At 41.5% G+C, this 25,124-nt stretch overlaps 6 protein-coding genes, 1 non-coding gene and 1 pseudogene across 8 annotated transcripts; 4 read left to right on the top strand and 4 right to left on the bottom strand.

Moving 5' to 3' along the window:
* Positions 1 to 128: 128 nt before the first annotated feature.
* On the top strand, positions 129 to 614 carry LOC148189106 (histone H2A-like). The gene has a single exon (XM_088079726.1). The coding sequence runs from the start codon at positions 173 to 175 to the stop codon at positions 554 to 556; it is 384 nt and encodes a 127-aa protein (XP_087935852.1). The 5' UTR covers positions 129 to 172; the 3' UTR covers positions 557 to 614.
* Positions 615 to 3,439: 2,825 nt separating this feature from the next.
* Positions 3,440 to 3,511, top strand: trnap-agg (transfer RNA proline (anticodon AGG)). The gene has a single exon. It is a non-coding gene; the product is annotated as a tRNA-Pro (tRNA).
* Positions 3,512 to 4,961: 1,450 nt separating this feature from the next.
* On the bottom strand, positions 4,962 to 5,473 carry LOC148189104 (histone H4). The gene has a single exon (XM_088079728.1). The coding sequence runs from the start codon at positions 5,327 to 5,329 to the stop codon at positions 5,018 to 5,020; it is 312 nt and encodes a 103-aa protein (XP_087935854.1). The 5' UTR covers positions 5,330 to 5,473; the 3' UTR covers positions 4,962 to 5,017.
* Positions 5,474 to 6,214: 741 nt separating this feature from the next.
* LOC121939406 (histone H1 pseudogene) lies at positions 6,215 to 8,837 on the top strand (annotated as a pseudogene).
* Positions 8,838 to 8,943: 106 nt separating this feature from the next.
* On the bottom strand, positions 8,944 to 9,680 carry LOC148189103 (histone H2B 1/2-like). The gene has a single exon (XM_088079721.1). It carries the CDS (start codon positions 9,361 to 9,363, stop codon positions 8,989 to 8,991), a length of 375 nt encoding a protein of 124 aa, XP_087935847.1. The 5' UTR covers positions 9,364 to 9,680; the 3' UTR covers positions 8,944 to 8,988.
* Positions 9,681 to 10,525: 845 nt separating this feature from the next.
* LOC121950404 (histone H2A) lies at positions 10,526 to 11,106 on the bottom strand. The gene has a single exon (XM_042496392.2). The coding sequence runs from the start codon at positions 10,969 to 10,971 to the stop codon at positions 10,588 to 10,590; it is 384 nt and encodes a 127-aa protein (XP_042352326.2). The 5' UTR covers positions 10,972 to 11,106; the 3' UTR covers positions 10,526 to 10,587.
* A 212-nt stretch (positions 11,107 to 11,318) lies between these two features.
* On the top strand, positions 11,319 to 11,896 carry LOC121949929 (histone H3). The gene has a single exon (XM_042495794.2). It carries the CDS (start codon positions 11,333 to 11,335, stop codon positions 11,741 to 11,743), a length of 411 nt encoding a protein of 136 aa, XP_042351728.1. The 5' UTR covers positions 11,319 to 11,332; the 3' UTR covers positions 11,744 to 11,896.
* Positions 11,897 to 15,520: 3,624 nt separating this feature from the next.
* Positions 15,521 to 24,592, bottom strand: b3gnt9 (UDP-GlcNAc:betaGal beta-1,3-N-acetylglucosaminyltransferase 9). Of its 2 annotated transcripts, none has more exons than XM_042496343.2 (7): positions 23,894 to 24,592; positions 22,418 to 22,805; positions 22,181 to 22,300; positions 20,914 to 21,324; positions 19,002 to 19,243; positions 18,658 to 18,913; positions 15,521 to 18,297 (listed from the first exon to the last, which is right to left on the bottom strand). In XM_042496343.2, exons 2-7 carry the CDS (start codon positions 22,523 to 22,525, stop codon positions 17,965 to 17,967), a joined length of 1,470 nt encoding a protein of 489 aa, XP_042352277.2. In that variant the 5' UTR covers positions 22,526 to 22,805; positions 23,894 to 24,592; the 3' UTR covers positions 15,521 to 17,964. The 2 variants fall into 2 exon arrangements, with proteins under 2 accessions (XP_042352277.2, XP_042352278.2); XM_042496344.2 differs by having other exon boundaries at positions 20,914 to 21,321.
* Between the last annotated feature and the right edge of the window lie 532 nt (positions 24,593 to 25,124).

Raw genomic sequence — 25,124 nt, 5'->3', positions numbered from 1 at the left:
AAATACTTTCAAAAAGTCCGCCAAAAACGCACCGTGGACCCCCGCTTCTCTGCTTAAGCCCCTTTTCTGGTTGGTCTGGCAGGAACCGTCCCGCGCTCTGTGGGTATATAGAGGAGGGTCTCAACCGCTGAAGCCACATTTTGTCTGAATCTCGACTCTAGAAATCACCAGAATGAGTGGTCGCGGAAAAACCGGTGGCAAAGCCAGAGCTAAGGCAAAGACCCGCTCCTCCCGTGCTGGGCTCCAGTTCCCAGTCGGTCGTGTCCACAGACTGCTGCGCAAAGGAAACTATGCGGAGCGCGTCGGTGCCGGCGCCCCCGTCTACCTGGCGGCTGTGCTGGAGTACCTGACCGCTGAGATCCTGGAGTTGGCCGGAAATGCTGCCCGCGACAACAAGAAGACCCGTATCATCCCCCGTCACCTGCAGCTGGCTGTCCGCAACGACGAGGAGCTCAACAAGCTGCTGGGAGGAGTGACCATCGCTCAGGGCGGCGTGCTGCCCAACATCCAGGCTGTTCTGCTGCCCAAGAAGACCGAGAAGGCCCCCAAGAAGTAAACTGACACACTCGATACTGCTGCAAGTCAGTCCCCAAAACGGCTCTTTTAAGAGCCCCCAAACACTTCAAAGAGCTGTGTTTCACACGCGTCTCTTGTGTGCTAATAATATTTCATCGATACAAAGCATTTCTCTTGTGTGTTTACAAGTATTTAACTTTGTGTTGACTATACTGTAAATCAATCGATCCTTTATTTCAGAGTCAGGGTCCATGTAAAAATCAAAAGACAATACATCACATACAATAAAGTAAAAATCATGTCATAAAAGTAGTTTAATCAATGCCAACAAAAGGACAACTACACCAGTGTCTCCACAGCTGGGACTGGTGATGTGTCCTGCGCCACCTTATGTCGGATAGAGCTTATATCTCATACTCAGAGCCACCAAGCCGGCAGATAAATTTGCACATTTGCACTATTTTAATGAGATTCCTTAAAATAGCTTGGAGGGTATTAACTCCTGCAGACACAAACATTTCATCGGCACTACATCACCTGGATATCTGGAGTAATTTTCTCATGGCGTTATTATAAGCCACCAGCAATCTGTAAAGTTGTTTTTGTTTTGTTTTTTTTTACTTAGACCACAAGTGGGCAGTATAAAGTGGTGTACAATACACTCTGAACAAAGATAGCTTCACTTTATTTGAACACATACCAAATTTACGTGAGAGAAATTTTGTCTCAGCGTACATCATTTGGCACCGCCTCTGAATATCATCATCTGTCATTTCTGCTGTTATATGTTATGAAATACTCAAGATATTTCACCCTATTACATACATCAAGATCATCATCTTGATGTATGTACATCTTTGGATCTACAGATCATGACAACACCGGTCCACACTGGTGAGATTACAGAGTAAATAGTAAGGAGCTGTTGGAGGCCAGCGCTAGATGGACTAAAGGCAACAAAATCATCTGTATACATAATATGATTCATGAGAATATCACCAATCATGCATCCAGTATTTCGTGCTTTTAGCTGTCTAGATAGACCATCAATATATACATTAAAAAGAACTGGGGATAAAATTCCCCCGTCCATCCCCATTTGGGGTTGGGGATGGTGTGAGACAACTGCCCCATTTTACATGCATAGTCTGGTGGGCATACCAGAACGCCAAAATTCTTACAATATAGGAACCTCTTTTTAATCAAGCTTAAAAGACAACTTTGCATGATTCACACAACTAAAGGCTTTAAAATCATCAATGAAACACACAAGGACTGAAGAATTTTGATCCCTATACTTGTTCACAATTTCATTTATGGCATATATACAAAGGTCAGTGCCATGTTTAGCTTTGAAACCAAACTGGTTGTCTGTGGAGTGAATAAACTCATCCAACAGAATTCTTTCTAGGACTTTGGATAGAAGGCTAGCTAAAGCAATGGGTCTGTAGTTATCTAAACTACTTACTTTACCAGCTTTGTCTTTAAAGACAGGCACTAAAGAACAGAAAACATTGAGTCTGGTAACAGGCATCCTGCATTTTAAAACCAGTGAAACAAATGGCAAGAAGAGGAGCTATCCTGGGACTAGCATATTTGAGGTGTTCAGCAGTAATACAGTTCCATCCACTTGTTTTATTATCAGAGAGCTTATTTGTGGGTTTGGACACTTCTTGTGATGTGATCACCAGTGACTCATCACTCTCAATATTACCTACTTTATATAAATCACTATGGACACAATTAAACAGGGTTCTACAGTGTTGTCGCCATACCTCCACAATATTGCTCGATCCATATGTAATAAGTTTTTTTATTTTTATTTTTATTTTGGATTCTGTATTTAATAATGAGTTAATACAGTTTTCACCCAAGGACACGTGCGTAACGTCCACTATTCGACTTTCATTAAAAGAATGAATGAGATGCAGAATGTTTTGCGCATTCAGTCGTTGATAAGCTTTTAAGGTTATCATAACCTTAATGTAGATTCTAAATTAGCTGCCCGCAGACTGTAGATAACGATTAACTCGCTGTATGTGCTTGTACTCACTGTTAGATGATCCACGGAGCTTCAGGTGTCCATTGATTTGCAGGATGTGTGGAGAGCTGCTGAATGAACCGAAACTCATTTGTCTGTCTGTCGCGTCAAAACGAAAAAGACCTAAATAAATAGAACTTTACGAAAACAACGTTCAAATCAACAAGGCGATAGATAAACGAATTAATCAAACAATAAAACGCAGAATTAACCGAACACACGGCGGTTAGAGGCTACAATCCTCTTGGCGTCTTCTGCTCGACTGATTTAGCACACCTGCCTTTAATGATCCCGAGCCGCAGGTCGGGTGATGCGTTCAAAAGACTCTATATATTATAAGGAAATTATAAGATCTCGCTAGAAATGGCAGATTACCACTACAGTAACAACCATTCTACTACCAGAATGAATGAATGAATGAATGAATGAATGAATGAATGAATGAATGAATGAATGAATGAATGAATGACTAAGTAAATAAATAAATAAATGTTTAAAAAGCCGGCTGGATGAACAAAAGAGTGTGCAAACTCTTCTTGGAGTTCAAGGAGCAGACATATAACACTCTTAAAATTGAGAGTTTTTGAGCTGAGGTGTGTATGTGTGAGGCTGCCTCACAGGCACCATGAAACACGCAGCAGCAGCAGGTGTTGATGTCAGATACTAAAATAAAGTCCCAGATGAGGCTCAGCTCTACAGGAGAATGCTGTGAGGAGCTCAGAGGACAAGAGCTGAGTGAGATGTTACATGTTGTGCAGCAGAGGGCGCTGTTTGGGCAGAAGAATGAGTCTTCAAAATGCCACATCACCAATGAAGACTTTAACCGCAGAGCCAAGGTAACAGGGAAGGTAATTTTCCACCACTTTTCTCCCAAGAATACATGGCTCGTTGGTCTAGGGGTATGATTCTCGCTTAGGGTGCGAGAGGTCCCGGGTTCAAATCCCGGACGAGCCCTGGATTTTAGTTAAGGTTCAAGGTCATAAAAGCTCAGACATAAGAGACGTTTTTACACAGACAGCCAACAGTCAGCTGCAGCTACAACATAAAACTACATTCACAATGAAAGTTTGGAAACAGCAGACTCAAAGTTATCACAATATCCTTCTATCAACGTTTATAACACAAATCATTGGAACATTATTTATTAAAAAAAAAAACAAAAAAAAAAAACGCTAACATTTAAGAAATTGGAACAATCCATTTATTGATACAAAAAAAGTCTGTTTTTCATGTACAAAGTCTACATTATTTTAGATTGAGAGAAGCTGTGAATATTATAAGTACTTTTAACTTTATTATTGAGGCCCGTTCAAATTAGCCAACATGACAACGGGATCGGTGAGAATCTATGTGTAGGTGACAGTTTTTTAAAATTTTTTATTTCGCCTTTATTTAACCAGGCCAGTCCCATTGAGATACAATGACCTCTTTTTCAAGGGAAGCCTGGTCAAAACACTTGCCTAAGAAATATAAAAGTTGCAACAATAAAAGACAAATGCCAACTTACACAGCAAAACAAATAAGATACATACTAGTTAAAAGCATCAAGGTTAAGACTCAGGATATACATTAAAACAAGAACATGTGTGATATGTAGCTGCTTCAAAGTTTCCCATGCAGTTTTTAAAGGTTCCAGTGGTGATGAGTTACTTTAAGTCCAACATATTCTGCAGTAAGTCCCAGGCAGCAGGTGCAGAGTGCTTAAAGAGCACTGAGAATCCAGAACGAACTTTGGGCACGTTTAATTAGTACAAATCATTGGAACGTAAACAGTAACTGCTGAGTTTTTGAAATGCAATCACAAACAGTGGTGGAGTAGGCCAAAAAATTGCTTTATAAATATAAGTGTGCCACCAAAGAGCCCCTCAACATATAAGGTGTGCAGTACAGAGTTCACACTGCAAAATCACAGGTTTTGTGTAAAATAGAAATCAAAAACAATAATAAAATCATTTTCAAGGCCTTGGTTCCAAACTTTGGCTCTGTATCCGTGTACAAACTACTGCACACTACTTCTCACCCGAGTCAAATAGTGTATTGCATAAGTGGGACAGCAGTGAATTTTTTTTTTTTTAAAGTAAAATTAGATAAACAAAAACAAAATATTAACTGACAGATACACCAATCAACATATTTTTAGTAATGACAGTGATGCCATGCATGGTTGTGCACTAGCACCCTGGACAGCGCATTTATTTATTCGATCGTTTCCTGTGTTTAATCAGGTGACTGGCAACAACTGAGTTAACACCACTAACAACTTCCGTTTAATTACACGGAATAATAATAATAATAATAATAATAATAATTATAATAATAATAATAATAATAATAATAAGAATAAGAAGAAGAAGAAGAAGAAGAAGAAGAAGAAGAAGAAAAAGAAGGTAACTCTTTGTGAGTATTTGGGTGGCCCTTAAAAGGGCCTTTGATTTAGTTTCTCCACAGATATGAAGGAGTTTAACCGCCGAAGCCGTACAGGGTGCGGCCCTGCCTCTTCAGAGCATACACCACATCCATGGCGGTCACGGTCTTCCTCTTGGCGTGCTCGGTGTAGGTGACGGCGTCACGGATGACGTTCTCCAGGAAAACCTTCAACACACCGCGGGTCTCCTCGTAGATCAGACCGGAGATACGCTTCACTCCGCCACGGCGAGCCAGACGGCGGATAGCGGGTTTGGTGATTCCCTGGATGTTATCACGGAGGACTTTGCGGTGACGCTTAGCGCCTCCTTTACCGAGTCCTTTACCGCCCTTTCCTCTTCCAGACATTTTCAGCAGTCAGAGTCTTTCTACTCAATATCTACTAACCCAGTTTTCCCGGCTACTTAAATCCTGTCTGAGGACGTGAAGGAAGGCAGAGGCGGGCTTGTTGACGATTAACTCTTTGGTGGCTGAGCGCCACCTGCTGAGCAGCAGCATGAATCAGGGACAGCAGGTCTCCGACCCACATGAGCTGATGCTTACAGGCAGAGTGTTTAGTGTTAATAAAGTATAAGTAGGCCTACTTGTCTGTCTTGTTGGCTACTTTTTGCTGCCAACTCCATCCAGTAATGACTGTAAATTTATTTTTTAACTTGAGTTCAATTCATTTACTTCTTTTTTTCCCCTATCTTTGCACCTCTATGCAAATAAATCTTCCTTGCCCACTAGTTTCTCTGTGTCTTTTTTGTATGGATGGACAGATAGAAAATTGTAACATGGTGTAAGATGATAACACATCATAATCCAAAAAAGAAGTTTTGCTAAAACACTTTCAAAAAGAAAAAAAGAAATACAATGGACAAAATGTTTCCATTCATGTCCTTAGCGTGTTGATCGTGGTCAATACCTGATGAAAAGCAGGAAACTGAGGAGGGAGTGTCTGAAGCAACGACTCTGAGGTGTGAAATCACACACATGCAGGAGCTGCTGACGGGGGTCCTGCTGTTACAGGTATCTGTTAAATCCTGATGACTATTCAAATGCTAATAAACGAGGCCGAGTACTCAACAGACTTTTGAGGAGGAACCAAAAACACACAACACCAACTGCAAAGACACAGCTGAGAAGATTAAACAAAAAGACACTGGTGACATTGTTACATTCAAAGTAAAAACTAGACTACAAGTCCTTCTGCCCAGACTCAACCTCTCTTTAGCAGTAACTAAGGAACCTTTGCACATCTGTCTCCCAGCGCACCAGACGATGTGGTTTTTAATGAAGAGTCCAGAGAGATGTCTGTTTTAGAAGCAGCCTGACGCTCAGACTCGAACTTAGAGGCCTCTCTGACTAAATCCTACTTCTGTGATACACATGAAACTGCAATCTTTCAGAGTAGTTATTGTACAATGGAAATCTCACAGCGTTGCACAGGTGAGCAAAGGTGAGAGGAGTGTGTGTCGCTGTCTGAGGTGCTGAAACACTTCATTGAATCATTTGATTAAAAGTACTGCAAGTTTTATCTCTGGGGATCGTGTGTGTGTGTGTGTGTGTGTGTGTGTGTGTGTGTGTGTGTGTGTGTGTGTGTGTGTGTGTGTGTGTGTGTGTGTGTGTGTGTGTGTGTGTGTGTGTGTGTGTGTGTGTGTGTGTGAGTGTGAGAGAGAGAGAGAGAGAGAAAATTTTACAGTTGTTGCAACAAAACTCTGGAACAGGTGAAGGTGATGGGAAGGAGGGAATACCAGCCTCTCCAGTCGAGATATGAGCAGTCTGTCCTTCAGCAAGCTAAGAGGATAATGACCAACCCAACACATAATCTCCACACAGAATACGAGCTGCTGCCCTCTGGAAGAAGATAGAGTTTCCCCTGCAAACCTGACTGTTTTGCTTTCTCCAACACCTGGACTTTGTCCTTAAATCTGACGAAACGATGCTGCTTAAGCTACAAGGATTGTGCAATAGTTCCATGATGTCTTAATAACGAAGTGTGTGCAGTATGTTTTATGTGCAATGTATATGAATTATTTTGCATGTTCAGTGTGAAATATGTGTAATGTATTGGTGTGATTTTGTGTGACAGTCACAGCAGCTCTGTCTGAAGTCTGTCTGAGCTGCACCAGAAGCCTCAGCCATCATCAGTGTGTTTGCTGCGACCAGAAAAACGTCACTTTATTACAAAATCATCAACATCAGACGGTTGTTTTTACACCGAGTCTCTGAACAAACATGTGGAGCAGCTGGAAAATGGCTTTTAGTGGAGCTGTGATACTTTTTTGATCATTTTCGGAGGGAAATGAGTGTGAAAAGCCGCCGAGCAGAGCTGCTGACGGCGGTGAATCGGTGAGGTTTGGAGGCTCCACAGACAAAAAGCAGAGAGCATCAGAGCTCTACATGACTTGAATATGAAGAGAAACAAGTCCGCTATCTGCTGCTTCACCGTCAGCCTGCAGCACCTCTCACACTTTGACTTTTGCAGCTTTTATCAGTGCTCAGAAAACACAAGTGCTGCAGCTTTCACGCTGCACAGAGGAGCAGCGGGCCGCTTGAGTCTCCACGGTTCTCATGGTGTGTTTAAGTGCAGCCTCGTGCTCCGAGCTCTTCATCAGTCCAGTCTGACTCTCTGTTATCCTGACGAGGAACAGCACTACGGGACAACATGGCAGAAGAAGCTCCAGCTCCAGCCGCCGCCGCTCCGGCCAAAGCAGCCAAGAAGAAGGTCTCCAAACCGAGGAAGGCCGGTCCCAGCGTCAACGAGCTGCTCGTCAAAGCTGTGGCCGCATCCAAGGAGCGGGGCGGCGTGTCTTTGGCCGCCCTCAAGAAGGCTCTGGCTGCCGGAGGATACGATGTGGAAAAGAACAAGGTCCGCGTCAAGACCGCCATCAAGTCTCTGGTGGCGAAGGGCACTCTCGTACAGACCAAGGGGACTGGGGCCTCCGGATCCTTCAAGATGAGCAAGAAGGCTACTGCCCCTCCAAAGGCCAAGAAGCCCGTCAAGAAAGCCGCTGCTAAAGCCAAGAAGCCCGCAGCGGCCAAAAAGCCCAAAGCAGCTGCAGCTAAGAAGCCAGCAGCCGCAAAGAAATCTCCCAAGAAGGCCAAGAAACCCGCAGCGGCCAAGAAACCAGCCAAGAGCCCCAAGAAGGCCGCCAAGAGCCCCAAAAAGGCAGCAAAGAGCCCTAAGAAGGTGGCCAAAAAGCCCGCAGCCAAGAAAGCCCCCGCAAAGAAGGCCGCCAAGCCCAAAGCCAAGAAGGCAGCACCCAAGAAGAAGTGAGCGAACATCAGTCTCCTCATCACTCTCTACAAAAAGGCTCTTGTAAGAGCCACCCACAACAGCTTAAAGAGCGTTTTCCTTGTAAATAAGACATCAGTATGTTTAATAACATCTGTTACAGCAGTTAAGAAGAGAGGGAAATACAGGCTTTTCGTTTGAAATATACATGCATTGCCTTAAAGCCCTTATTTGTCCTACAGTGGGGAAATTCAGAATGTTACAGCAGATGAGATTTGAAGAAGCCTAAAGGAACAAGACAATATTAGGGTGTCATGTTTAAAACCAATACATACACCAATACATCAGCCACCTGAACAACAATAAACTATCAATGTGCTTTTAACCCATTAACATTTATTCACACAATTCATTCAAGGCTATAATGATCATTAATATATTTAGAATTGTGTTTAAAATCATAGTCAATATGATCATGTATGTCATTGCTGGGCCATTGTGGGTGATTAGGATCTAATATCACATGTAACGTTACATTATATTATATTATATTATATTATATTATGCTGTCTTAATAATCGTCATTGAAAATGGATGATTAACTTAATGTGGCCAGCTGCATTCTAAAAATCTGAATGAATGTTTATATATATAGAATAAATAAGTAAATCCAGCGTTTGAGTGTAATACCACAGTTTACCACAGAAATAGGAGTTACAAGGAAGTATCTTCAGATGCAGTGGGTGGCTCTTAAAAGAGCCTTTGTATTGTTGCTGTGTAAACTGGTTTACTTGGAGCTGGTGTACTTGGTGACGGCCTTGGTCCCCTCAGACACAGCGTGCTTGGCCAGCTCACCGGGCAGCAGCAGGCGGACGGCGGTCTGGATCTCCCTGGAAGTGATGGTGGAGCGCTTGTTGTAGTGAGCCAGACGGGAGGCCTCACCGGCGATACGCTCGAAGATATCGCCCACAAACGAGTTCATGATGCCCATGGCCTTAGAGGAGATACCGGTGTCGGGGTGGACCTGCTTCAGTACCTTGTACACGTAGATAGCATAGCTCTCCTTCCTGGTCTTTCTCTTCTTCTTGCCGGTTTTGCTGACCGACTTAGAGACGGCTTTCTTGGAGCCCTTCTTGGGCGCTTTCACAGTTGCATCAGGCATAGTTACAACGGTTTCTAAAACGAATAAGATTACTGCGTCACAAGCTGGTCTGTTTGTATCCACTGGATGCAAATATCACTGTGCTGAGGCACGCACAGGATTGGTTTCTCACTGAGCATGCGCTCTACCAGTGACTGACCCTGTGAGCAGATATCAATGTCATCCTCATCATTATGATACAATACAGTTAGGTGGTCATTTTGCGCACATTTATGTCAGCCGAGACAAGTTTACAAGTAAATAAGTGCGTGTTGGTGGCAGAAACAGAACAGGACCTTGGACAGCGACTTTGGCGCTGAGCGCTTTAAAACAGATTTTGGGTTGATACTCTGTGTGGATGTGCCACAGAAAAAGCTCGTGTTCTCATAGCAGCGTGATTCGTGCATCATAGCTATTTGAACATATCTAGATCATCATTAATCTCATTTTACCCTCACACCTATTTTACTGATCTAAGTTCTGTAATTAGTAATATCAAGTTTTGAATTTTTATGTACTTTCTCTAAGTAACTCTTCTTCACATTATGTTGTCATTATACGTTTAAAACATCCCTGTGATCACTCTCAGCCGCACCCCCTCACATCTCACTGTGAGACTAAAGACTAAAGACGTGCGAGTAGAGTTGTAATGACTAATCAGTTGACGGTCAGAAAATATACAAACTACTGATTTATTAAGGGATTATTTGATGCACTTTGCACTGAACACACCAGATGTTACTTACTTCAGACAACCTCATCGACCGACCACAGCACGCGAGCGCTCAGGTCTGTGTGTCTGACATATTGGTCCGCAGGAGGGAGGGACGGGGACACACACACACACACACACACACACACACACACACACACACACACACACACACACACACACCAAAGTCAACATAAACCGGTGGAATTTCATTATAACAAAGTGCAGTGTTGCATGTATCTTATCTGATGAGTTTTGTTATTGTTTCGTATTATTTATAGTTTCGAGTTATTCATCTTGTACATACCTGCTTTAGAGTTTCTGTACAGCTAAACATTGCTTATTTTCTTGTTGTGGGACCAATAGAGGCGTTCTTGTATAATCTTACTGTGCATATCGATTTAGTCGTACTAAATAAATATAAAACTGAACTTGTTTCCAACTTGAGAAATATTGCACCTTATGAAGTGATTGGGTGGCTCTTAAAAGAGCCTTTTTGGGGGCCTATTTGCAGCAGTATCGAGTGTCTCGGTTTACTTCTTGGCGGCCTTCTCGGTCTTCTTGGGCAGCAGAACAGCCTGGATGTTGGGCAGCACGCCGCCCTGAGCGATGGTCACTCCTCCCAGCAGCTTGTTGAGCTCCTCGTCGTTGCGGACAGCCAGCTGCAGGTGACGGGGGATGATACGGGTCTTCTTGTTGTCGCGGGCAGCGTTTCCGGCCAACTCCAGGATCTCAGCAGTCAGGTACTCCAGCACAGCCGCCAGGTAGACGGGGGCGCCGGCACCGACGCGCTCCGCATAGTTTCCTTTGCGCAGCAGTCTGTGGACACGACCGACTGGGAACTGGAGCCCAGCACGGGAGGAGCGGGTCTTTGCCTTAGCTCTGGCTTTACCACCGGTTTTTCCGCGACCACTCATTCTGATGATTTCTAGAGTTCAAACTCAGACAAAATATGGCTTCAGCGGTTGAGACCCTCCTCTATATACCCACAGAGCGCGGGACGGTCCCTGCCAGACCAACCAGAAAAGAGGCTGAAGCGGGGGTCCACAGTGCGTTTTGGCGGACTTTTTGAAATGATTTTTCGGCCAATAAGCAGCGGAGATTGGGGCGGTGGGCCGCTCCTCGAGGCGGTGCTGAGCTCCAGGAGGGGCCGCTCACCAATCAGGAGGCGGAGGACTGAAGCAGCGTCACCGTGTGACAGCCGGTCCCACAGTTTAAGAGCAGCGTTTCTGCTCTTTCAGCTGCACATTTCTACTGTTAGCAGAGAAAGAAGAAATCATGGCAAGAACCAAGCAGACCGCTCGTAAGTCTACCGGAGGCAAAGCTCCCAGGAAGCAGCTGGCCACCAAGGCTGCTCGTAAGAGCGCCCCGGCCACCGGCGGAGTGAAGAAGCCTCACCGTTACAGGCCCGGTACCGTGGCTCTCCGTGAGATCCGTCGCTACCAGAAATCCACCGAGTTGCTGATCCGCAAGCTGCCCTTCCAGCGCCTGGTCCGTGAAATCGCTCAGGATTTCAAGACCGACCTGCGTTTCCAGAGCTCCGCTGTCATGGCTCTGCAGGAGGCCAGCGAGGCTTACCTGGTCGGCCTCTTTGAGGACACCAACCTGTGCGCTATCCACGCCAAGAGAGTCACCATCATGCCCAAAGACATCCAGCTGGCCCGTCGCATCCGCGGAGAGAGAGCTTAAATTATCTGCTGCTCCAAAAACCACAACGGCTCTTTTAAGAGCCACCTCACTTCACTAAGAGCTCAGTCCTGTAATGACGATTGTTAAATCGTCAAGTAAAGCAGGTCAGTGTTACATGATCCTGCTTCATTATAGTCTAAACAATCGCTACATTCACAAGCCTCTTCCATAAATTGTCATAATATTGACTAAAAAGCACATGGTGGGAAATAATTAAGTACGTTACTTCAATTACTGTAAATAAGTATGAATTTGAGGTACACCTGAGGTACAAAAATTTCCTGACAATGTAAGTTTCACATCTTTATTTTAGAGGGAACATTTATTTGACAGTTATATTTACTTCACATAAAGATTTTTTTTAATCAAAACATAGAAATTATTACAAATGATGTTTTGTTTTTTAAAAAAAAAAAAAAAAAAGTACACAAGTACTGCTGCAACAATTAGATTAATCAGGCTATTCACCGAAAATCAATAGGCAACTGTTTTTTCATTCTATTTTTTAAAAACTATTTTGGGGGATTTTTTCCCCCTTTTTTTTCATTTTTGGGATTATTTCTAATAACTGTTTTTTTCTGTTCTTGTGGATTATTATTTAATCAATAAATATCAAAACATAGCTCATTACAAGACAATAATAAAGGCCCACTGGGAGCGATCAGGACTTAGCTAGTGATAGGCCAGCCTCTGTGGATCTGGCACCTGAACCGGACACAACATCGCAACACAGGCCAACTGTTGTCTTGTCCACAGATCTGGCTTTGATTGTCTGGTTGTCTGTGATGAATCTACTGAAAAAGTGGAAGTCCTTACGTTACATTTCAGGAGAAGAACTGTCGAAATGCATTACTTTGTGAGAAATGTTTTAATAGTTTTTATTTATTTATTACTCTGATTACATTCTGCTACACTTTATCGTCATTCTTTGCATTTTGTCAGTGTAACCTGAAGTTACATTACTTTCATAAAAAAAATTCTGAAAATTTATTGATTAGGACTAATGTTGGTTTAAAAAAAGTAAACTCAAAGTAGAAAATCATATTAACGGTTTTTTTTTTTCGGGGGGGGGGCATTTTGGGTGCAAAGCAGTACGAGTGTGAGTATTTGACACTGTACAAAAAAAAATGTTATAGCAAATCATTGACAAATCCAAAGCTATTTACAGAATGCAGCATATTGAAAATAATTGTGTTTGTTTTCCCATCTAAAATCACAGTGGCATCATGACAAAAACCTGGCATTTCAAAGGGTTAAAGTCCTGAAAATCAATGATTATTTGATGTTTGTGATTAGGACAGATGCTGGTTAAAAATATTAACTCAATGAAAGTAGAAAATATTTGTGTATAATATTTTTTAAAGCTTGATTTTGAAAAGTGCATTTTGTGCGCAGGGCAATGCGATTGTGTGTAATGTCAAAGCGGGCCCAAAGGGTTAACTCACCATTGTTACCGACGCTACATTAAATCATGGAGAGCCTGAACTTCAGTCCAGCCAGGAGGTCCAAGATCGGGTTCTGCATCATGTCCTTAATCAAAGTTGTGGCTCAGTTCCAGGTGAGAGTAGAAATGTTGTACGTGCCAGAATGACCCTGCACACCTTCTCAGGGCTAAAGACAGCAGCATTCCCTCAGCTGCATCCAAACACGTCCAGCCGCTCCTGAGCAGCCTGAAGCTGTGCTCTATTACGATACACTTGTGGGCACAGATGTAGTTAAAGTGCACTTCTGGAGGGGCTGGAGGATTAGAAAATGGGGTCATCAGCCACGTGTAACAGCAACACATTACAAACTCGTTTTGGATTTCCTGGAGAATTGTGATCCCCGTGCTGTGATGTGTTTTTCTCTGCAGTCTGCTGCAGAGAGCAGCAGGTGACACCGGCTGAGATGATTGTTCATCAGCAGGTGACAGGTGTGCTAGTTTTCTCTTTCACACTTGCATGAGGAGGATCTTGTAAACAGAAAATTTGCCTTGAAAGAAAAGAGGAATAAAGCATTTATTTGGAGCCTGCACCAGAGTATTTTTGCCTGGATGTGTGCACACTTAGTGCCGCTGATGTAAAAAAAAAAAAAAAAAAAAAGTGAAGCGAACTGCAGCACAAGTTGAGTCAAAATGCCTCACCAAAAATTAAGGGAATCGAATTTAAGGGGGAAAAGATACCAAAAAAACAAACAACCAAACAAACAACCATGCAGTAACTTTTTAAAGAAAACATGCATTCCAAACCTTTTTTTAAATTAAAAACTAAATAAGAAAATTCAAACCTTTTACAAAACTTTCTGTAAAATTCTCAAAAAATGGGGGAAAAAAGGATCAAAAACCCCACAAAATTTGTTTAAATGTATTTATTAAATTTATTTATGCCTGGCGTTTGGAAGGCATGGGTAAAAAAAAAATGCAATCATTTAAAGTATTGCTGAGAAAATGAGGAAAACTTGGTGCCTTAATTGGAAACACCTGCAAAGCTCCTTGCCTCACTTACAAAGGCAATAGTTTAAGGCAGTTGTGGAGATTAACGGCAATTAACCTCTTCCCTTCCCATAAAGTCCCTGTTGCGTGTGGCAGGCGTTTTATTAAACACCTCATGAATTTGTGACTAACAATAATGCTATGATTTACAAGCAAATAAAAGCTGGCGTGCAACTTTGTGTGTGTGAGGCCAGCTGACAGGTGCCATGAGTCGTTCAGCAGATGTTGATGTAACATACCCAAAATAAAGATAGTGATGCAATGAAGAGCTCAGATGAAAAGTGAATGTGGGATGAAGTGTTCAGCAGAGGGAGCTCTTCGACCAGATTCGTTATGGATACTTCAGCTGCCACATTTCGGGCCTGTTTCAGGGAGCAGAGTTAACAAACCAGGGCACGAATGGTTAGGTTTAGGCAAAAGAGGTAAAGTGTAGGAAGTAAAAAAAAAAAATAAAAAAAAATAAAAAAACATCACAATGGGAGCAAAGAACAGACTCACAAAAGAAAGTCAAGGTTTTTTTGGATCCACTGCCCCCCCTGTCCGTCCTACAAGAACACCACAAACGGTTCTGTCCGGCCAAGCCATCAGCTGACGACGTCCAGTGGCACATCACTGCAAAAGCAGCTGTATTTAACAACTTTGGAATGAAAGTTTTAATCACAATTCAAACAGGAACTAAAGAATATTTGTCTCTATACATTTTGTGCAGTAGTACTGTACATGTGTTAATGTAAAATTTTGAACTCCATGTGCAAACTTTACTTTTAAACATTATTATTTACTTTAATTTTAAACATTATTATTACTGGAAAGTTTGCATTTTATTTCAGAAACTTTGTATTTTCTTTTCACTTATTTGATGCTCTGTTGTATTAATGGAGCAATCTGGCACAAGAATTTCCTTCAGGATTATAAAGTTCTATCTTATCTTATCTTATCTTATCTTATCTTATCTTATCTTATCTTAACTTTTCTTATCTTATCTTATCTTATCTTATCTTATCTTATCTTATCTTATCTTATCTTATCTTATCTTATCTTATCTTATCTTATCTTATCTTATCTTATCTGATCTGATCTGATCTGATCTGATCTGATCTGATCTGATCTGATCTGAGGTCTCATGGAAGTACACCAGAAGAAAAATCTCCAATAATAATAATAATAATAATAATAATAATAATAATAATAATAATAATAATAATAATAATGATAATAATAAGTGTATTCCCAAAGTACTGTAATAGTAATGGGTTTTGTTTTTTTTTTACCTAATGATGGCACAAAATGAAATGTCAGTTCATTCATGAATGCGTACCAAATTTATTGGCAGTTGATCCAATAGTTATCAAAACATTTCATTCAAAACCATGCCTCTTTGTGGCGCTACAGGAGAAGTCAGAGGATCATCAGCGATTCACATAAGCTCTCACAGCACCATAGATGTCTGCTCTAAATTTTATGGGAATCCTTTTAAAAATCTGTTGAGATATTTATTTCAGTTTGGACCGAAGTGGCGGACAGACTGGCCCTGCATGGAGCTACGCAGCTGTCTAACATGTTTTGCTGTTGAAACAAAGCAACATTTTGAAAACAGATGAGGGCTGGAGATATAAAGAGTTTTATTGAAAAACAGAACTATACAAAACAATTCAAATCATTATAATTAAAGTAATGATAGTGTTCACATAAAAGGAAACATGCCTGACTCCTCAGGCATTTCCACAAACATTCAGCAGAGGTTTGTGTGTGTGTGTGTGTGTGTGTGTGTGTGTGTGTGTGTGTGTGTGTGTGTGTGTGTGTGTGTGTGTGTGTGTGTGTGTGTGTGTGTGTGTGTGTGAGAGAGAGAGAGAGAGTTATGGTCCCAGCTGGTTCTCACTGTGCAGCTGGTTCCCATTTAGGCTTCATTTGTTCTTCCTCCAGGGAACAGATAATGCGCCTGTCCGTTTGTGCCTCTATCCAGCCCAAGGGAGCGAGGGGCATCTTCGCTTGTGATTCACAGCAAGAACACAAAAAGTCCTGACTGTCTTTCCACTCACCCAGTAAACAGACCTCACCAGTCCTGGCTGCCCACGCAGTCCGATGTGAGTCAGCACATTGCAGTTTTTCACAGTTGCTAAAAAACTAAACCCCAGTCTCTGAAACAAATACTCGGTGTGCTAAACCCTTTTATGGAATCACTCACTCTTTTGGCAAAACTCTAAACACATTGTACTCCCTAAAACACATTTCACAAGGACGGATTGTGCCCTGTGATGCACTTGTGTTGCAAAATGGTAAACATGGGTGGCAGAAGCTGAACACAACTACAACACAGCTGTCATTTAACACCGGCTAAAAACTGTTCACACTTGTTCGAGGAGTAAGTGGTGTGTGTACACTCAAACAGAAACTGTCAGCATTGATGCATCCAGTCTATACATCTATATGTATAGATATATAAATTTCCGTAATATGGTACTTAGTAGACATATGTACTTTTTACGGATTTCTGAGCAATACTATACCGATCGACCTGATGGTGGCGCTGTAAAAAAAAGGCCCAGAAATTCAATTTTGGAGAGGCCACGCCCCTCACACCATAAATCGGACTAACCTTAAATTCGACAGGCATGTCCAGCTCACTGTGCTCAATAGAAAAGCCTCAAGGACCATTAAAGTTTGCCTGATTAGATTTTTCCACCATTTTGAATTATTTGAAAATATATATATATTTTTATATATATTATTTTTTTATGTTTTCGTTAACATTTTTACATGTAACTTACAGGTCCAGTTTTAGTTGGACTAACACAATAATTCGACTTTTTCTAACATCATGTAAATGTACTGACTGTGGTAAAGACTGGATCCAGCACACCAGGGTTTTTTCCTCTGTTGCCTCATAATGAAGAACACTGTCTGCAATGTGGATGAGATCTTTTGGCCTAAAACCAGCAAAAAGATGAGAGGTTCTGAATATATATTTTTTAAGTTGTTTTTTTTTAAAAAAAAAAAGAAGCAAAATGTGTTACTTAAACACAATGAAAAGCTGCATACCCTAACACTGTGTTTTCTGTCTGTTGATGTAAATGCCTGCTCACTGTTTATATACGCACTGCCTGTGTGCATGATCTGAGAGCATTGTTTGAATCGTGAGCAAAAACAAAATGGTTTTGAGACGAGTGTTTGATTTTGCCAAAAGAGTTCGAGGTTTTGTGTATGTAGTTTGAATATTTGGTTTCCTGTTTACAGTTTTTGAAGAGAAAAAAAGGCTGTATGTTTTCTAGTCTAGGTCTATGTCTCTTACCAACTGTGAAACACTGAAACAGACACACAGATGCATTTGCGCTCAGATGGGGTTAAACCAGCTAACCACGTCGTCATGTTGTGGGTCTCACCGTGTTTCTGTGCAAACAATAACAACGCAATACATTCTGAAGATTACACATTCAAAAGTCTTCTCACAATCTTCTTTGCAAATCAAGGTCTTGCTGCATGATTGTTTCACAATCACTGTATGAACACACAGATGGGCTCGGATGGAAAAAAGCCTAAATTCTCTTTGGGCTTCCTCGCTGAAAATCTGAAGCACATTAGGCCTTTGCCAATTCATTTCCCCAAAGACAATCTGCCAGCTCGGATAAAGTCTCATATGACTCAACTGCACTTTTGAGCACATCTCAAGCCTTTCAAGTCAGCCACAGATCCCGCTTTATAACCAGTTTATCCTCACTGGGGCTTTTGCATATCTCACTCGGTCCTGCAGGAGCTAATGCGTGACAAACACCTGCTTCTCATCGTAGTCCGTCTCCTCTCCGAGCTTGTCCTTCCACTTAAAGGGCCAGGACGTCGGGCTGGTCCTGTTGTGGCAGCTCAGATTGGGGTCGTGCAGGAGGTTCCACATAAGCCAGATCTGAGGAACACTGAGGCTGTGAACAACCATGAGTTCTCTGTAAAAACACGGATCGAAAGTCTGAAGGTGAGGCGCTGCAGACGGTCGGGGTATTCCGAAGGTCCGAAAACCCTGGTGACGCGATGGTTTGACACCGATCAGCTGGAGGCACATTCCCAAAAAGACATCATCAATGGGGAACAACTCCACCTGGAAGTGATAAAAAAATATAGTAGATCAAAGAATTATAAAAAGAGACGTAGTTAGTTTGTTCTTTATTTTGAACATAGCAAATAAAATAAGACAACAAAAATAAGATATAAGCAAGAAAAAAACAAAATTGGACTTATTACTTGGTCGCCCTTGATTGTTTTTAAATGTGCTATATGAATAAATGTGACCTTGACCTACTGCTGCTCCATAAATGATCCCTTTGACTGTTTTTCACTAGCTACCTCTCAAATCATGTGAACTTTCCTTCATTTGAAATGTTTGGATATTATTAGGTAGCAGATAATTTCAGCTCTGTACATGATTTAAATAAAATATTAAAACTCATCTTTGAAGTACCTGCTGACAGGCAGAGCTAAGTCTCCGTGCCGTATGTCCCGACATGACGAAGCCTCCTCCTCCAGCGTAATTCGGGTACAAACCCCCTCCGTAAACGAACTCTGGCACGTAGTATTTGGAGCTGCGCCGGCGAATAGGTTTTGCATGGATAATAATATCGCCAACAAACAGATCCTTGTCTGGCTTCTGACCGTGTAGCATCTCTAGTATATTCTCCACGTTGACGTACACATCAGCATCGCCCTTGAAGATGAATCTGCGTGAGAAGAAATAGAAGGAAAAGCATCAGATATGAGTCACATGAGGCTAAAAATCAGATCTGATTTCTGCTGATAAACACTGACTTGACTTGAGGACAGCTGCTGTTGACCCATTTCAGAAAATGTGTTTCCTTCAGCGTCAGGTTGAAGAAGGTGTCTTCAAAGTCCCACAGCAGGATGTCCCGAAAGGTTTGACTCTCGTAGGTCAGGAGCCGATCCCACAGAGGCAGAGCGGTCCGATTCCTGGGGACCCCCAGCAGGAAAACAGTACGGATCGACACACCATTTTTGAAAACTCCTTCCTTGCCCCAGGTCCGACGCACCACCTAAAAATAATGACGTTCCCAGAGAAAGAGGTTATTTTGTTGATCAATAAACTGACCGAGTGAATACATTATAAACCTTTATTAAGAGTACCCCAGTAATGAGTCCTAAAACGCAGAAATAAATTAGCATTTCAGCACCTTCATCTCAAAGTCAATGTTTTTTCTAAATAAGTGTTTTTTTTGTTTTTTTTTTGTTAGAAGCCTGAAATAATGTCTGTGGTTAACACAAGCTTAAGAGACTTATATGTTTCGTTCTACAACATAAAATTCGTCAGTAAATACCCCACTGTGAACTTTGACGCATTTATACCTCTTAAAAATAGTCCAAATCAGATTCGACTGACATAATTCGGAGTTGGGTACAGCTCTAATATTGTCCGCTGCGTCCTAATTCTTTCAGACTTTTGGGAAGACGGGACCGAGAATCTGTTTAAGACTCATTTAAACTGCCTTCATTAGCTAGTCTGTTTTTAATTTCACTTGGTCAGATTATTATTAAGATGACTGTGTTTTCTTTGGATTTCAGTTTACTGCGTTTTCTCCTCCTGTGTTCCTCTGCTGTCTGTCCCCCGTTTACCATGGACACAGCCGTCCTGCAGCAGCCTCGTTAGTCCTTCTCTGCTCATCAGTTTCTCTCAACCCATCAGCTCTGCCCGTTCCTCTTTATTCCCCTCACCTGAGCTTCTCTGCCTTTTTTTCTCCACCTGGACTTCATCCTCTCGTCTGTCTAGTTTGATTTGAAGATCTGGTTTTCAGTTCAGTCTTTGTGATCCTTAATTTGACTGTGTGATGTTCAGTTACTGTGACCTTGAAATAAAGAGCGATCTTTTTTTAATTCCCATTGCTTTCCATCTCTTGCATCTGGGCCCATCTGCTCCGATGCTCATGACATATATTAATAGTTGAAAAATATTTAAATAAATAAGTAAATAATAAAAATTATATATATATATATTCTTTTGAGTTCCAATTCCAACGTCTGAATATCCCCAATAAATAAAAGTTAATGCATATTAAAAGGGTGTACTTGCATTATTGTGCTATTATATTATATTATATTATGATTAAATCCGTGGCATTAACCCTTTGAAGCCTAGCTTGACATCAATGTCTTGTGGTGCATTCAGACACTTTTCACAAGTATTTATAACTTTAAAATCTTAGAAAACTGGTTTGATTTATTTTGAAAACATCGATAAAAAGACAATGAGTAACTCTGTAAGAGAGGTGCTGCGAATTGCAAGAAATCAGGAAAAGCTGAGAAGAAAATGAACTGGAAGCTTCTAAATATAAAATTTGAAAAAGGGAAGGGGTGGGGGTGGGAAAATATGTAATTATATATTTAAAGTTAATTAAATTTACATATTTAGCACTTTTTCAAGCCATTTCATTTTTTGTGCGCTAATTTTCAGTTAATTTTCTTGTAATTTTTCACTAATTCCATGCTAATTTGGGGTTATTTCTTGTGAAGTTGCTCACTGACTCCCTCCCGTGATTTTGAAAGAGATTAAGGCAATTTGCTGAAGTTTCAGGTGTTAACCAAGCAACATTAAACTCTAAATGCTCAGTATTTATTTTATCCCCTGAAAAATACAGAACACTAATTCACAGATTTTATAAAAGCAACATTTTTTTTTTACAAAAAAAACAAACAACGTGTCATATTTTACCTGACGCTTCTCAAAATCTGCAGGGATGGATTTCACCGCAATCAGCATGTAGGGTGCAGTAGTAGACCCTTCACTTCCTCCTTCTTCTCCTCCTTCTTCCTTTGCTCCTTCGATGTGACATTTATCTGGCTGGTCAATGAGCAGCTTAAAGTTTCTGTTGTCCTTTTCTCTCAGATAGCCCTCAAAGTCAAACGGTGGCATCGTGGGCAGGGGCTTGCCAGCTGGCTTGGTCGGAACAGCATTTTTCCGTCGGGACTTGGATTTCCCCTTAGATTTGACCTGAGGTTTGGGCTTGGTCTGAGGAGGTTTGGGCTTAGACTGAGGAGGTTTGGGCTTAGACTGAGGAGGTTTGGACTTGGATTGGGGCTTGCAGGATGGCATTTGTGGCTCGGAAGGGCTGGATTGGATCTGCTAAATAAGAGAAATGATGTGAGACAGAAAACATTAATTAAAGCAAATAAATGTCATCTTAATGAACAGATACTAAAAGTTTGATGTGCAGTATGTGCATGGGATTTTTGGTGGATTTGATGTTGCCTTTCCCCTAATCCACTATCTGTCTTTCAGAAGATCTATGGGAAAATCCTGGTCACAGCGACAGAGGGTAAAACTAACAATTTGCAAGCCATCAAGCCTGTAATTACCACTGATTACTGTGACATTGCAACAAATTCTCATCTCAAGTCGTCACATATTGCCGCTTTGAAGTGGACTTCTGCGTCTACATATTACGCTCTAGGCATCCCTCTGTATCTACTATATACGTTCCGGGATGCCGCTACCGTGATGTCAACACAAGCACATGGTGGGGTCCACATTTTTGTTATCTTTGCTGCCAACTTGACCATAAGTGAGCCGGGACACTTACAGCGAGCTGGGACACTTACAGCGAGCTGGGACACTTACAGCGAGCTGGGACACTTACAGCGAGCTGGGACACTTACAGCGAGCTGGGACACTTACAGCGGGTGCAGTTACACCACTATATGCAGTGATCTGCTCTGTGCGCTGTGCTGCAGCTACTGATTCTTAGCCTCTGGGATGCTTCTAAAATTGCTACTGAGCGCTGCTGCACGCCTGCTCCAATCAAAAGAATTATCTGGGTTTGTCACTACATGCAACGGCGTTTGATCAATTGTTAGATTAAAATACAAATACTGCAGCTTTAATTTTTAGTGCATTCATTATACTTAATAAAGATATTTTGATTCTGATACCTAAATGCGAACAAACACACACAGATAACTAGAATCAGATCATGTCATACCCCAGAAGACTCCTGGCCTCCTTTGGCCCCGCTGGCACCCAGTAGGTTCCTGCTGGAGCTGGTGGAGCCATGGATTTCCAGCTTCCACACAGGCCTGTCCCACCCAGAGGACACCACCACCTGGAGACATAGGTGGGATTTGATAAGACAAGGAAAGTGGACTTTTCCAGAAGGAGAGGGTGGTATTGTCTAGTTAAACAATGTGCTAAAGTCTTGATCTGCTGGTTCCGTCTTTACCTGGCGGGCGTAAAGCAGCAGACAAAACAGCACCAGCAGCAGCATCGTGCACATCACGTCTCCCTTCACGTGGAGGAACCTCCTCAACGTCACCATCTTTCTCAGCATCTTCTGGAGACACTGACGTCAGCTAAATTTTGGACAGAAGTGCAGTGGAAAGCTGCCACTTTGCAGACAGCAGTGGAGACTGACACGGAGCAGATTTGCAGGCTACTCTGCAGAATTTGATGAAGAGAAGTGATTTTCCTTCCTCCTCTCTGCCGCATTGCTAAATATTACTTCAAACTTCACCATTTGTCTATAAAAAGAAGTCACATCACTGGATGTGCGCCCATCGTGTCTCTCTCCATCCTCCTCTGCTCCTTTGGCACAAATAGGTGGGGGCATCCTGGACGACAACGACAAAAAAAAGAAATAAAAATCCATAAAGCCTCCTGTTGCAACAAGGATTTAAATACATTGCTAGTGTTTCAGGATGTTACGCGGATTTTCTGACATTTCACAGATTTTAGGACATTTCTCTGATTTAGGATTTTTTTTTTTAAATACATGTCTAGGACTTTAGGACATTTCTTCTGATTTTTTTTTTTACATTTCTCTGAGTTTTGGACATTTCTAGGATTTTAAGACATTTTTAAGATTGTAGGAAATGGAGGAATGGACACATAACAATATTGTTAATAGGATTTCTGTTCGCTTTACTGTCTTGGATGTCTACGCTCTGATTGTGAAACACGCTCTCATCTTCTCCAAAACTATGAGCTAATCTTGCTTTTTGGCAGAAATAAATTCAGCAGATTCTTCTTGAAATTTCGTTCCTGTTGCAAAAAGCAAACATGCACTTTAGAGACGAAAAGACACGGAAAATCACCATCGTTTTCCTTTATTGTATTTCAGTGCTTACTTAGTTGTTAGTAGCATGGTTTTGGTTATTTGGAGACCACAAGATGTCCTGGCATATTTGTTAAAACTGGCTAAATGTGGTTTAATTGTGAGTTTAAACATAGTTAGGACCTCCTTGACATCACCCCGAAGTACGCATAAGATGACAAACAATAACTACTCTGAAATAAGCCATAAAGTTACAAAATGCTGATGAAATAGCGATGCTTTTTTTTTTTTTTTTTTCCTAGATTCCCATCGATTTATAACTCCGTTCAGAGGGGGAGTGTCTGCGTCTTACGTAAGTGAGCATCAGGGTACCAACTCTTTTAAAGAACACAGTGTCCCAACATTTCATCTGCACATATCCCTAAATAACGGCGTCTAATCACAGCTTCTCGTCTCTGCCAAAGCGCACAACTTCCACGAGTACACGACCGACAGCGCCACAAACTTCTCGCGCAGTTTACACAGAAAGTCCCAATTCTCACCAGAAACAGTCTGCATGTTTTAAACGATGAACAAGAAGCCTAGTTTTTGCAGCCGCAGTTGCCACGAAATGTTCCAGGATTCATGCGAGTCATTCAAACTTACCAGACGTGACGGAGGAGGAGGTCAAACTGGAAACATCTGTGCTGTCCGAAAACTGCAACACAAGCTCCTCTCTGCGCACCGAACCACAAAAGAGACGGATCTCCAAAGTTCCCAGCGACAAACATCCAATGAGAGGAGAGAGGAGAGCAGCCCAGATGATGTATGCACGAGAGTGTGTGTGTGTGTGTTAGTGTGTGTGTGTTAGAACGAGTTGTCTGGCGCTAAGCCTGTTCGGGTATGGTAAGGTTGCATTCAACGGCTGTAGGAAATATCCAAATAAGCGCCGTCTGATTTAGTGTAGGAAAATATAGAATAAGTTTTGATAAACGGTACCATTAATATATATGTTTTTCTTCCATGTAGGGTCCCGATAACTAACAATGTTTGTTTTCACTTTAAGGTTTAATGCAGGGAAACTCAACTTGTTTTGCTTGGGGGCCACTTTTGCAAAATGACATGAGGCCAGTCGCAGCAGCCCCATAATGTTTCTAGGATGTTTGGGCATTTCTGGGATTAAGGACACTGAAATTTATCTTATTTGGGGGGGGGGGGGTTAGAACATTTTTAGAAGATTGAGACCTTTCTATGATTTTAGGACATTTCTATGAATTTAGGATGTTTATAGGATTTTCAGATATTTCTAGGATATTACAGCATTTCTACAATTTTAGCATGTTTATAGGATTTAAAGGACTTTTTTTTTTTAGCATTTCAGCATTTCTAGGAATTTAGCTCATTTCTAGGGTTTTAGGACATTTCTATAATTTTAAGATGGGATTGGGAATATTTTAAAAAATATTTTAGGATGTTTCAGGGATTTTAGGATGTTTCTCGGATGTTACGACATTTCTGGGAGTTTAGCACGTTTCTAGGAATTTAGGGCATTGCTAAGATTTTAGGATGGTTCTTAGATTTTAGGGCATTTAAGGGATTTTAGGACTCGCTGTTTTTCAGATTCTGAGGGTATTTGATAGAAATATAAAATACAACCATTTAAATTTGATCGGCCCTTCCCTAAGCCAAATCAAAAATAGAAATACCTTCCCTGGACTTAAAAAAAATATCTGAAGTGCCTCCCCCCATTTTGCACCACCCCATCCCTTCTCATAAATAGTGAACAGTCCCTAATAAAGACCATAAGTGATATATATATATATATATAGAAACTGTGTTTAGCATTCAGAAAAGTGGCATACTTTTCCAAATGAACCATTTACAATACCTACTGTCA

The sequence above is a fragment of the Plectropomus leopardus genome, chromosome 7, assembly GCF_026936395.1.
Source record: "Plectropomus leopardus strain MGB_pleo_1.0 chromosome 7, ASM2693639v1, whole genome shotgun sequence".
NCBI classification, from domain to species: domain Eukaryota; kingdom Metazoa; phylum Chordata; class Actinopteri; order Perciformes; family Serranidae; genus Plectropomus; species Plectropomus leopardus.
The sequence above is the reverse complement of the archived record's forward strand: the minus strand, read 5'-3'. Positions and strand labels throughout refer to the sequence as shown.

Coding starts and splice junctions, on each gene's coding strand:
- LOC148189106 (XM_088079726.1), top strand. CDS start 173: ATGAGTGGTCGCGGAAAAACCGGTGGCAAAGCCAGAGCTAAGGCAAAG.
- LOC148189104 (XM_088079728.1), bottom strand. CDS start 5,329: ATGTCTGGAAGAGGAAAGGGCGGTAAAGGACTCGGTAAAGGAGGCGCT.
- LOC148189103 (XM_088079721.1), bottom strand. CDS start 9,363: ATGCCTGATGCAACTGTGAAAGCGCCCAAGAAGGGCTCCAAGAAAGCC.
- LOC121950404 (XM_042496392.2), bottom strand. CDS start 10,971: ATGAGTGGTCGCGGAAAAACCGGTGGTAAAGCCAGAGCTAAGGCAAAG.
- LOC121949929 (XM_042495794.2), top strand. CDS start 11,333: ATGGCAAGAACCAAGCAGACCGCTCGTAAGTCTACCGGAGGCAAAGCT.
- b3gnt9 (XM_042496343.2), bottom strand. CDS start 22,525: ATGCTGAGAAAGATGGTGACGTTGAGGAGGTTCCTCCACGTGAAGGGA. Junction 19,244..20,913: donor CAGATTTTGAGAAGCGTCAG/GTAAAATATGAC, acceptor CATTATTTTTAG/GTGGTGCGTCGGACCTGGGG. Junction 18,298..18,657: donor TTAGCTCTGCCTGTCAGCAG/GTACTTCAAAGA, acceptor TATCACTTCCAG/GTGGAGTTGTTCCCCATTGA.